The 12124-nt window shown below is 50.8% G+C and overlaps 1 protein-coding gene across 2 annotated transcripts; it reads right to left on the reverse strand.

The window, feature by feature from the left end:
• Positions 1-3755: 3755 nt before the first annotated feature.
• KCTD10 (potassium channel tetramerization domain containing 10) lies at positions 3756-11622 on the reverse strand. 2 transcript variants are annotated; one of them, XM_009996821.1, is made up of 6 exons: positions 11408-11622; positions 6909-7078; positions 5775-5861; positions 5468-5520; positions 4550-4745; positions 3756-3974 (listed from the first exon to the last, which is right to left on the reverse strand). In XM_009996821.1, the coding sequence occupies exons 1-6, from the start codon at positions 11613-11615 to the stop codon at positions 3756-3758; spliced, it is 933 nt and encodes a 310-aa protein (XP_009995123.1). In that variant the 5' UTR covers positions 11616-11622. The 2 variants fall into 2 exon arrangements, with proteins under 2 accessions (XP_009995123.1, XP_009995122.1); XM_009996820.1 differs by having other exon boundaries at positions 5775-5864; positions 11408-11615.
• Positions 11623-12124: the final 502 nt, after the last annotated feature.

The raw sequence follows: 12124 nt of genomic DNA on the forward strand, positions 1-12124 counted from the left end.
CTGCTGAAGAACCTTCATCTCCATCCACAGAGCTGAAGAATGTGGTGGGCACTGCTGTTCCCTTGAGGTGTGCTGGGGCAGCTGCAAGGGGAAGGGCTGGAAAACAGGACTTCCCAAGACATGGCTCTGCTCCCTGCAGCTCTGTGTTCATGGCACTCACTCTGCTGCCTCATGTTGAGGCAAACTCATGTAGCTCCTGCTCCAGCTTCCTTGGGTTAGGCTGGAACTATAGCCTGAAGATCCTTGTCTTGTTACCTATGAACCCTGGGCTCTGCAGCATCCTCAGAGGCTGATCCCTGGTGCCTTTGCCCTGAGCAGTGCCAGGAGGTAGAACTAACAACAGGCAGGAGGATGAGGTCTGGTATTTCTTCCTGAACATTCCTCCAGCTCCATGGCCCACGAGGACAACATGCTCTAAACAAGTACTAAAGGGACTCGAATGTAAATATGAAATATCTTCTAATTTATTGTGTTATAGTTTAAAAAAAGTACATATTGCAAACATCAACCATACACTGAAATCCAGCTTAAGCTTTTTTTGTACAGAAGTATAAGGTGGGAGGGAATGATTGTACAGAACAGACAGATCTGCTGCTCTTGTCCATGGAAAGGAACAACTCCACCAGGTCTGACAGGTTCTGCCTCCCCTTTGCTCCAAGGTGAGGCTGGAGCCCCTCTCACTGGGTGGTCCTGCAGCAGCACAGGGGCTGGTGGGCAGCTCTTGCCTCTACTTGTGGCACCTGCAGATGGCAGCCCAGCTTTTCTGCCTTCTGCTGATGGACAAAATCACTTTTACAAGTAAGGTTTCTAGTCAGCTCTACTCTGCTGTACTGTCACCACCAGAGTCTGCTGTTGGTGCTGGAGAACCAGAGCAGACATGCCCATTACCACGAGGCAGCACTAGATAACCTGAAGAGCTGCTGCTGCCCAGGCCAGCTGCCCTGCTCCCTATCTTCACCCAAAGCTGCAGAGGCAAAACCATTTACAGTAACAAGGCTCAAGAGCTTTTGTGCAATGGCATTAACAAAGTCTCTCTCCACAGACCATGGACAAGTGGCCAGCAGGTAAAGGACGGTCTCACATGACAGCAGAACATCTTCAGCACACACAGGGTTAAGTCAGGAGTGTGTTAAGGCAGAGTTTGCCCAGAAATGCAATAACAAAACAAACTTTCCTGGAGTGACTCACCAACCCCAAAGGGCTACAAACTGTTGTACAAAGATTAAAATGAACCATCCCCCTGGTTTCTAAGAACCTAGTTTGCAAAACATGAAAGAGGAAATCCTGGAGCCAGTTAAGAATCTATTTACAGAGAAGTTAATCACATAGATGTGACCTGTCAGGTGCTTAGCACTGGTGTCAACACCTGTCACCTCCTGGAGCTGAACCTGCTCCTGCACTACAGGACAGGACTGCACCAGTGCTGGGGGGCTGCAGCCCCCCTGGCACTGAGGGGGGACAGGGGCAGTGCAGCAGGGAGGGTCCAGCTGGCCTGGCCCTCCTGCCTGGGGACAGAGCCAGCTGGTTACCATTAACAAAGCGAGCAGGGGTGGCTGCAGGACTGTCAGCATATTCTACAGTAATGGGCTGGTGTTTCCTTTTCCAGGAGCACAGAGGGGCTGTCAGGCTGGAGGGCTTTCCAGAGCACAGCTGGGAGGGCAACAGGGCTGTTAGAGCTGCTCAGGACCTCTCCACTCTCCAAAGCCCCCTCCTGAGTGTCAGAGTGCACGGTGCTGGGGACACAGCAGGGCAGGGGACTTCCCATCTACCCCTCCAGCTTATCACACCAGGAAGGGAAGCAGGGAGAGGCCCTGGGCCCTGCACCCCCCAGTCTGCACTGTGGGCTTGTACAAACCCAAGGGATGCTGCAGACATGTGCAAGCAGAGATGAAAGAGCAGCCCCAACTGCCACGATGTGACCAAAGCTGCTGAACTACAGAATAACTGACACATCTGTCCCTGCTGAGCTCTTGCCTATCAATGAGTAGCTGCAGAAGAAAGACTAGAGGAGACAGGTACAACCACCCCAACACACCTGCCAGAGCTGTCTGTAACTTAGAGAACTCTTTGGTTAGTAAAATTATGACCTCAGCCTAACTCTGACATCTTTTTAGCTTTATCTGATGATTCAGAATCTGATCACTGAGCAAAAACACTTGGTGCTTTATTTTATCCTCCACAGACAAGCTACACCTGGGCTGGAGCTGCTGTTTGAAACAGCAACACTGGGGTAACGTGGCTGGTGATGCTCACAACAACTTTGGTTTCAACAGCCTTAACGTGGCATTAGCAGCTCTGACCAGGAGCAGGAATCCCTGCAGCAGGAAGTTGGGCAAAACCAAACACCCACCTGGCTAAGGAACAGGAACATGGAGCTGCTGCCCTGTGTGAGAGGTCTGGCCAGCAAGGCTAGTACCAGATACTCCAGCTGAAGGATCAAAAACCTTTAGAAAAGGCTGAAGTTCTCTGGTGTCTGCCAAGGTGCCAGCCAGACTTCCTACCTTGGGTTTCTCTCCCTCTCAGGATTTGTGACATTACCCATCCCAGCTGTGGCTCTGTTCATTATCCTGTGCCATCCAGCCCTATGGAATAACACACCATCTCCTGCTGTAATTGATACTTGACTCCACAACAGGCAACAAGAGACTAGGAGGTAGATAAAATATTCATTATAATAGACAAGTACTCTTAGAAACTAGACTACATAGGTCTTTTCTGCAAAACATTTTAGCTCTGCCATTCCACACACAGCTGCCATTTCTGAAAGGACTTGGAATATGCTCAGGGAAAGTCAAACAAGGAATAACCACCTCTAGGCCACTGGTGACTTCTCCTCCCCACAGCACTGCTGCTGCCCTGGCTCCAAGCAAGGCAGTGCTCCTGTGGGGGTCACAGAACCAAGCAGGGCTGGGCTGGCAGGGGGGCTGCCCACAATGAGCTCAGGGCCCTGTGGTCCCATGGAACCAACCCCCCAGCTGAGATCTGGGGCCAGGCAGAAGTTCTGAGCACTAACAGGCAGCCCCACCACCCTCAGGAAAAGCAATCAGAGAATTTGCTCCTCATTGTCCTTTTGGAGGAATTTCAACCAAACTGCTTGGCTACAGGGGGGGGTTCCGAGCTCAGGGCTGCAGCAGCTCCAATAAGCCCTTGGAGGAGCAGGTCCCACGAGCTGCAGGGAGGCAGAGCAACAGCCCAAGCAGTCCCCCTGCTCCCCCAGCACTACAGGAACAGGTCAGCACGGGTCTGTTCTCCTTCTGGGCATCATGGTGAGGCTCTCATGAGCCACCAGCCTGGGAGAAAGGGAGTTCTGCAGCAGCTCTGGTGTGATCACACCTGCATTTCTCCCATGGCAGAATGCCCAGGAGGAGGCAAGGGCAGTGGGTGCCCAGAGGGGGATGCACAGCTGACTGACCTTTCTTTGTTGGTGGTTTGTTTTTTGTTGTTTGTTTTTTTTTAAAGTGCAGGATAACTACTAATCCAAAGGAAGCCTCTTCCTCCCTAGCCACAAAAGAGCAAAGACAATGAGTGCTAACAATTCAGAGCATTTCTCCAGGTGCTCAACAGGTCCTCACAGTACCCATCATATGCCCAGCAACCTCACTTATTCGTGCCCTAGAACTACTGCATTTAAATACCCCAAATCATCTAGTTTGTTACAAAACATAATTTACAGACTTTGCTGAGCAGAAGTTAAACCACCTGGTGCTCTGCTGCAGGTCCTGGGTCAGAGGAAGGGCAGCCCCCCCGGGCAGGGCTCACTGGTGCAGGTGGGCTCTGTCATCCGGGCGCTTGATGTGGATCCTGCGCACGCGCTCGATGCGCTCCCGCTCCTCGTCCTCCTCCAGGTGGTGGGACCGACCTGCTGCCCCTCCAGTGGCCTCCAGGAGCGCGTTGTCAGGTCCCCTCCCATCCTGGGACTCGTACAGCAGGATGTTCAGTGTCTCCTCATAGATGCGGGCTTCTGGGAACTCCACCTGTCACCAAAGAGAGAAGGTGACTCACCCGCTGCCTGGGGTCACCTCTTCGTAATTCCTGACACCTCTCATGGTTTAAAATTTTTGCTTTGCACTCCAGCCACAGAAATCCTTCCTAGCACAATTGTTCCTGTTCTATTATTTCCTTTCAGCTCGTAAGGCCCAGCAACTAGGCTGGGTTTGTTTTCTCAGAACAGGCCTACCCGCTAGGCAGACTTGGGCAGATTCCCCCTGGGAAGGGTAGGGCAGCATGGGGAAGGTGTGCCATGGCTTCCCAGGATCTGCTTCTACACAGGGATGCAAACCAGACTTTGTTAAGTGAGTGAGTTTGTCTGAAGATGAAGAACTGGACTAAACCTGTGTTATGGAAGATGACAATGATGCTGTGTGAAGTGCCCCCACTCCCAGGAACCCACAACTTGAGCTCTGCTGGGCTGCTCCTGCTTTGAAAGGCGCTGATTATTCTACAGAGATGCTCAACAATGACAGGAGTGTTCAAAAGAAAACAGATGTCAGGGTGCCAGGCTGAGAGCAGCTCAGCCCACAGCTGGCAGCAGTCAGGGCTTCGCTCCTACCTTTGTCTGCTTCTTCTCAGTAGCATAAACAATGGAGGTGCAGCAGACCTCGGCGATCTTCCGCCCCTGCCCGTAGAAGGACCAGCAGCAGATCTCGTCCCCAATCACATCTTTGATGAAGAGCACTCTGCCATTGAACCTCAGGGACAGCTTGTCAAAGAGCTCGATGTTCTTCAGCATGTTGTCATCAGAGTTGCTGTGAGAGGAAGGCAGGGGTCGTGTTGGGGTAGTGCAGGCAGGGGCTCAGGCAGAGCCCTCGCAGGCCCTGACACTCAGGCTCCTTCGACTTACTCCATCTTTATAAGGCAGTGCTGGTTAGTACCCAGGACTGCAGTAGGTAACTCATTTGACTAGTACGAGGAGGAAAACCTGCTGCCAAAGCAGTCATATGGCATCAGCAGTCCTGGGAACGTGTCCAAGGCCACTTCTTTTTTGTACAAAACTCTGCCACCCAAAAGAAACCATTGCTAAGCTCAGCACCAGCTGGATGGGAACAGTGTTATGTCACAAAACACGGACATAGGGGAAAAGAGACAAGGTCCCAGGCTTGGTAAGTCTACCACTTCTTGAGAATACTGCACCATATCATCACAGAAAGGTTTGGTTTGGAAGGCACCATCCAGTTCCAACCCCTCTGGGCATGGGAGGCTTCCTGCATTCAACTAAGGTGCCCATGGAGAAGGTGGGCCAGCAGTTGGCATGGGGCCTCTGCCAGCTGCACCTGACATCAGAGAAATCCTCTGGCACGGAGACAGCACATGCTCAGCCTTCCACTGGTGGCAGCAGCTCCCTTCTAACTCAAGTTTGAAACTAACTGGGAAAAGACTGAGTGCCTGCCAGCACCAATATGTCACTGGTTCTGAGTGCAGAAAGAGCAAACGCTCATCAGAGATTTTAGTTGATGAAAAAGTCACTTACCTGGTGTAGGAATATTTGTTGTTGCTTCTGTTATACAGCAACTTCACTGCTGGCTGTAAAACACAAACCCCAGATCAGTCACAGGAAGCACAGTGAGAGCTGGGGTCTCAGCTCAGGCCAAGACCCCACAGCAGAGAAGCTGCACAGCCCAAGCCCAGTGGGATTTTGTTACTGCTGGTGTATGTGTTTTGGGTGAGCCCAGCACTGCCAGTAAGGACCATTTTCCAAAGAACACCTGGGCAAGGCCCCAGGCAGGCCCAGGGCAGCAGGCAGCAACCCCCACCCTTCCTACCACCCAGCCCCTCACCTTGTTGGAAGTGGCAATAAGTTTCTGCTCCTCTTTGGAAGAGGTGATGACTGGCACCTTGCAGAAGGGCTCGTATGCATCTTTGTTCTGCTGGAACAAGAACCAAACAGTGGCTGAAGGTCAAGAGGCCTTGGGACACTGACACCGACTGAAGAGATCCAAGCTCAGGCTGCAGCCCAGCCTTAAGGAGCAACTGTGTCTGGTCCATGCTCTGACCCAGGCTGGCACTCCTGGGTGACCACCTGACATGCTCATTCCGGCTCTTTACCACTCTGCAAACACTGGGACATGATGTTATGTCCAATTTAAAGGGCAGGATTCTGGAATATGGCTTAATTCCAACAGGACACCAGTAACAATGACTTCAAACCAAAGCTGGGCACCTCTAGAGGAAAACAAGTCAAAAAATAGGACTCCCTATAAACAGCTACTCTGGTCCAGCCAAAGGACCTGTCCCCGTCTGGAAATATTAACTTTTATCACAGATCTCATGCTGATGATGGATCATTTCCCTGTGTAAGACCCTGATGGCAGAGGATAACACCTGACATGCTCATTCCTGCTCTTTACCACTCTGCAAACACTGGGACATGATGTTATGTCCAATTTAAAGGGCAGGATTCTGGAATATGGCTTAATTCCAACAGGACACCAGTAACAATGACTTCAAACCAAAGCTGGGCACCTCTAGAGGAAAACAAGTCAAAAAATAGGACTCCCTATAAACAGCTACTCTGGTCCAGCCAAAGGACCTGTCCCCGTCTGGAAATATTAACTTTTATCACAGATCTCATGCTGATGATGGATCATTTCCCTGTGTAAGACCCTGATGGCAGAGGATAATGCTGCAGAGGAGTTCCACATGCTGCCAGGAGTCAGCAGAGAGAAACAGAGCAACTCTTCATCCCTCACTGTAACTAGGTAGCTCTAAATGTTGGGAATAACTCACTGCCTTTTCCTGAATGTGACCAGACTCCAGTAGATCAAATATTGCAATTTCGTCCCAGCCTCAAAAAGGCACCAAGTCAAGGCCAGCAGAGAATCTTGCTCTGCCCAGATGCTGCTTCCCACTCCTCTTTCTGCCCCCTCATTGCAGCCAGAGTGACCTGGTCCCTCCTCAGCTCTGTGACCTACCTGCAAGGCTGCCTGGCACTCGTCCACCAGCCCCTGCACCAGGTAGTACTTTGCTTCAGCCAGCAGCTCCTCGATCTCCCTGCGGCTCTCAGGGAGCGGCACAGCCCCGTCCCGCAGGTAGTTCAGGATGGTCCCAAAGTGCTTCCCACAGCGGTCGATCAGGATCCAGCCTGGGGACAGAGGAACACCATGGTACAGGAGAAGCAGTGGCAAAGGTGGCAAAAGGCCTTGACACCAGCCTGGGACTGCTGCACCAAGCAGGTTCCTGCCCAGAGAGACTAACTCCAGCAGCTGGGGAGCAGAGCAGCAAAAAGCACCTGGAATTTATTGTCTTTTCCTGCAACTCAAGTGCAGAGAATGTGGGGAGCAATGGAGGAAGCTGACTTGTTTCTCATAGCTCCCCAGTTATTGACAAATTAGTAACCGAAATGGAAGAATAAATACTTTTCATTCTCACACCCCCCAGCTCTGTTCTCCCTCTCTTCCCAAAGCCCCAATGTATTTTTTTTGTCCTCTTCCTCAGGGTCCTGTCACACACGTGTGGCTGTTTCTGACAACTGACCAGAGCCACCCAGACTTGACCATCTACAGACTGCACCTGAACATAACACAGGGACCCACCCTGCTCCAGGAGATGTGCAAAAAGGTGGGCAAGAGAAAGGCAGCACAGACCTGGCAGTGTCCTGGCAGACACTGCTTCAGTCTCTGTATTCCCAGTGTGCATAAACTTGGTAGAACAAAGTGGCCACGGAACTGCTGAAAGATGTGATGCTACTGCAGGTGTAGGCAGAGCAGCAGGTCCAGCCCCTGCCCTGGGACTGCCCAGCACTGACAGAGCTGTGAAGGGACCAGAGCTACAACCAACATGTTCCCAGTTTGCTGGGGATGAGAGGATCTGGGCTCCCCTTCCTGCTGGACCCCAAGGAACGTCAGGCAGCGCCGAGGCTCTGGTTTCCATAAATGAACAGCTGGCCACTCTGATGGGCTGCAGGGAGGGAGCGAGGAAACACTTGTGGGAAGGAGTCATATTTTGGACAAATAAGGAAAGTAGGTTAAAGCAGACCCTGTGTGTTCTGCATGAATGGAATAACTAGTAAAGTCTGAACATTTGGTTCAATTTGGAAAGTGAACACAGCCTGTCCAAGCTGTTCTGTGGAAAACTCAGACACCCTCCAGCCCTTCACTTCAGGCCTCCCCATCTCACTCACTGCCCTGCTGCCTACACAGAACACTGTGTGTGCTCACAACTGTCACTGCACAGACTGTGATAGCAAATGAGAAGCTGGAGGCAGAACCAGAGAGAGAGAAATCACAGAACTGCTCCAGGCTAATGAACACAGTGTAGGTCTCCAAGCAGCCAGGATCAGGGCTGTGTGTCAGGGCAGAGGTATCTAAAGGAAGATCTCCCAATTTAAAGAGGGAGCACAAGACATGGTAACAAGCACAGGCATCCACAGCCCACAGATGCAGCTGTTGACAGATTACCAGAGTACAGCAGCACACAGGGAGGTCAAGGGCAGTCTGAGAGCAGAACTATGATCCCCAGACCTCTTTGTCACCATCTCAACTGTGACTGATTCCTTCTGCAGGCTGCAAAAATCTGCTGCAACTCCATGTTTGCAGATGGTGAACCCAAAGCAGGACTGCTCATCTTCATGAGCTGGGGGGATGAGAAAGTATTTGGAGCCGCATTGCAAAATCCAACTGACTGCTAAAACAGCCTTCAGAAAACCTGCTATAAGCAAAGAGCCAGGCAGGTAGCCCAGGAGAGCTGGCTCCCAGCAGTGACCCTCCTGCCACTCAGCCAGGGTACTGCAGAGCCTGACAACTCGTGTCAGTTACAGACTTTTAAAGCCATTTTTTAATTGCAGCGTGTGGAGAATGGCTACAAAAATGCCCTGGGATCCACTGACTGAGGCAGCAATGTGTGATCCATGGACTGCATGTGCACACATTACTTTTAGGAAAATAACCTTTTGTTTTACAACAAGTCTCAGGGATAGCATCCAAACCCTCCTGCTAAACCAGGTGACATTTTCTGACCAAGCCTTGACAGCTGAACTAGCAGCCTGACACTGGGAGCTGCCTGGTGCTCCAGAACCTGACCTGCAGCTGAACAAAAACCAGGCACCTCCATCAGCTGGTTAACAGCAGTGGAGAGTGAGGAAAAAAATAAATCACACTGCAGAAAAGAAAATGGGGAACAGATGGATGCACCTGGGAAACAGACATCCTTCTCATCACCAGAAAAATAACATTTTCAAAATATGCTGATTTGCTACAGTTGGTGAACAATTTTCAAGCCAAAAATAACCATCCACCACCAGAGAATTCCCATCTTTCCTCCTATGGCCTGATGTGCAGCATGTTGCAATTGCTGAGCTTTGGGGAAGAGCTGGGGCTGGGGTCAGAAGAATGTGCCTGAACACAGAGGAGGGCCCCGAGTGACACATCCCATGGGCTGTTTCCAAACTTTAGCCCTTCCAGCTTCTCTGGCTTCTTTTCCTAAGAAACATTTTGTTCTGCGACAGATTTTGGGTGTGACCAATTAGGAGAAACTTTGAAGAATTTCAGATAAAAAGAGTTTCTTTTAACAGCTCTAATGCTATTGTCCCAGTTGCCAGCACCAGGCCAGGCCAGGGGAGATAAAGCAGGAGCTGCTGGGATGGGAATGTCTCACTTACAACATGCAGGAAGTATCAAATTCCTATTGAAGCAGCTAAAGGGAACAATCCCACACAGACACTGTGGGATTCACAGCAAAATCAACTCGCAATGCAACATCTCAAGCACGATATTTTAGCAGATTAACCTCCAGTTACCCTCCCATTAGCAGTAATATCAGCTGCTTTCCAGCAGAAAGTGCCTGCACTGGCACAGCCCCTGAGCTTCGGGAGCACCACGTTCCTCCTGTGGCACCAGGATGCCTGGAGGAAGGGCTGAGCCCACACCAGGGTGGGCTTCCAGAATTAATTTGGAATCTGATCCATTTCCAAGCTGAAGGACTTGGGAAGTCTCAAACTGTCCCATTTTGTGACAGGCAGGGCAGCTTTAGTGAGGGGCAGGAGGAAACTTTTGGCACTGCCTGAAGCAGCAAGTTTAGAGGCCGTCAATGAACCAGTTCCCACCCTTCCTGCTGGAGTCCCTCTCCAGTCCTCCCAGTAAGGTGCCAATTCCCATTTCCCATGGGGTATTTCCTATCTCCCCACTGCCCAGCTCTTTTATGCAACCTGCACAGACCAGTGAGGCAGCCCAGAGCCCACAGCCTACAGCACCAATGTTCCTGCTTCACATCCAAGGGCATGAAACCACACCTGGAACCCTGCAGAATAGTTGGATAATTAGGTTCTACATTTTACAATTTTTTCCTCCAAATCCACTTCTTCCTATCTCCAGAAAGCTTACCACAAGAGCCAGACTAAATCCATCCACATGACCTCCAAATACAGCCTACTGTGAAGCACACACAGCTCAGCCCTGCTCCCCTGAGCACACACTGCACCCTGGGTGCTCTCAGCAAGTTCAGACAGAAATGTCAAGTAATGAACCAGTCACAACAAAGGTGTTTTGAACCTCCAGGCTCAGCAATGCAGCAGCTCTTTTTAAAGACAAGGTAAACAAACCCATAAGCATAATTATGGGCAAAAAGTCTGGGCACAAATAGAAAGCTGTGCCTCCAGTTCAACCCTGTGACACTCCCACCGTGTGGGAATACTGACACCAAGCTATGTCACCAGGATCAGTTGCCACAAACACATTTTAGCCATATTATTAATTTAAATGTTTGAAAGAATCTCAGCAGAAGAGAAAATCAAAGTATCTGTTACAGAAATGAAGTATCTGAGCACTGCTCCCTCAGCAGAGTGCAGCTGGACACACTGCAGGTTCCTTCTCTCCAGCCACCTTTAGAGTGGACAGACCCATTTCCAGCTCTTGTCCTCTCCTGTCAGGGATACTGGAGCAAATTTCCTGAGCAATTTGCAGCTGGTTGTTTAGCAAAGCCAACCATCAATACTCTCACAGGGAGCCAGTTTCATTCCAAACCCTCATCTTTTAGCTCATAAAATCCCCGATGTTAAGAGCAGCCTTTATACTCGTGTCTGAGGGAAGGCAACAGGCAGGGAACTGCCTTCTGTGCTTCAGAGTAAACACACGAGTCCTGACTCACAGTTTCTTACTCACTGTCCCCACCATTTTCCAGACACTGAAGAGCTTTAGTGTTGGTATTTCAAAAGAAAAAGCCTGTGTTATCTGGGCCTGACGGGAACCTCAGGACTCCTCACCATCCTTTTGTTCACACAGTGATTCAAGTCATCCATGTTTTCTGTTCCACATCTTTTCTAAGACACAAGTTTTAACACCAATCAAACACGGAAATGCCTGGGCCTGTGGCTCAGATGTTCCTCTTTGCTCTCCCATATTTTTCTCCAACCCTTTCCATCCTATTTGCACAAAGCAGCAGGGAAGCCAGCAGGAGGGCCACGGGAGCAGCCTCTTACCTTCACTGTCCGTCAGCACCTCCATCCTGCCACTGAACATGGCCTTGAGCATGGTGTCCTGCTTGGTCAGTGTCTGCATGGTGGTGTAGTACAGGGCCCCCCCGATGTTCAGCTTGACATACTTGGAGCTGGGGCTGGTCCCTTTGAAGGAGGTGGTGCGAGTGGCCGCTGCTGGCACCGCTGAGCTCACCACGCTTTCTCCTGACATCTCTTCCTGCAAGCAAGGAGTCCCCTGTCACACCTGCAGCCCCACCACAGCACACCCAGCCTGCTGTTCCCATCACAGCACACCCAGCCTGCTGCTCCCACCACAGCATACCCAGCCTGCTGTTCCCATCACAGCACACCCAGCCTGCTGTTCCCACTGCAGGATGCCCAGCCTGCTATTCCTACCAGCTATTCCCACAGACACAGCCAGAGGTGTGCTGGGCACCCTAAGCCTTGGCTCCTCTCTGCCTCTTTGCAAAGTTCTCCAATGTTTTAGACGTTTGTCTTCTTTGTGGTGGTGATGGGAACCAGCCACAGCATGTAACACAAAGCAGGCTGTGAGAGCTGAGCAGCATTTCATGCTGCAGAAGTCAGTGCCTTCCCACAAAACTCTATCCATTTCTTTCACAACTTCTAAAGCTTAAGCTCTTACATCACCCACAATCTGGTATGCAATTGGGCAATTCCCTGAGCAGATTCCTGTCTGCTAAAATGCCAGCTCTCCACAGC

Source organism: Chaetura pelagica, unplaced genomic scaffold (genome assembly GCF_000747805.2).
Source record: "Chaetura pelagica isolate M959 unplaced genomic scaffold, ChaPel_1.0 scaffold294, whole genome shotgun sequence".
NCBI lineage: Eukaryota > Metazoa > Chordata > Aves > Apodiformes > Apodidae > Chaetura > Chaetura pelagica.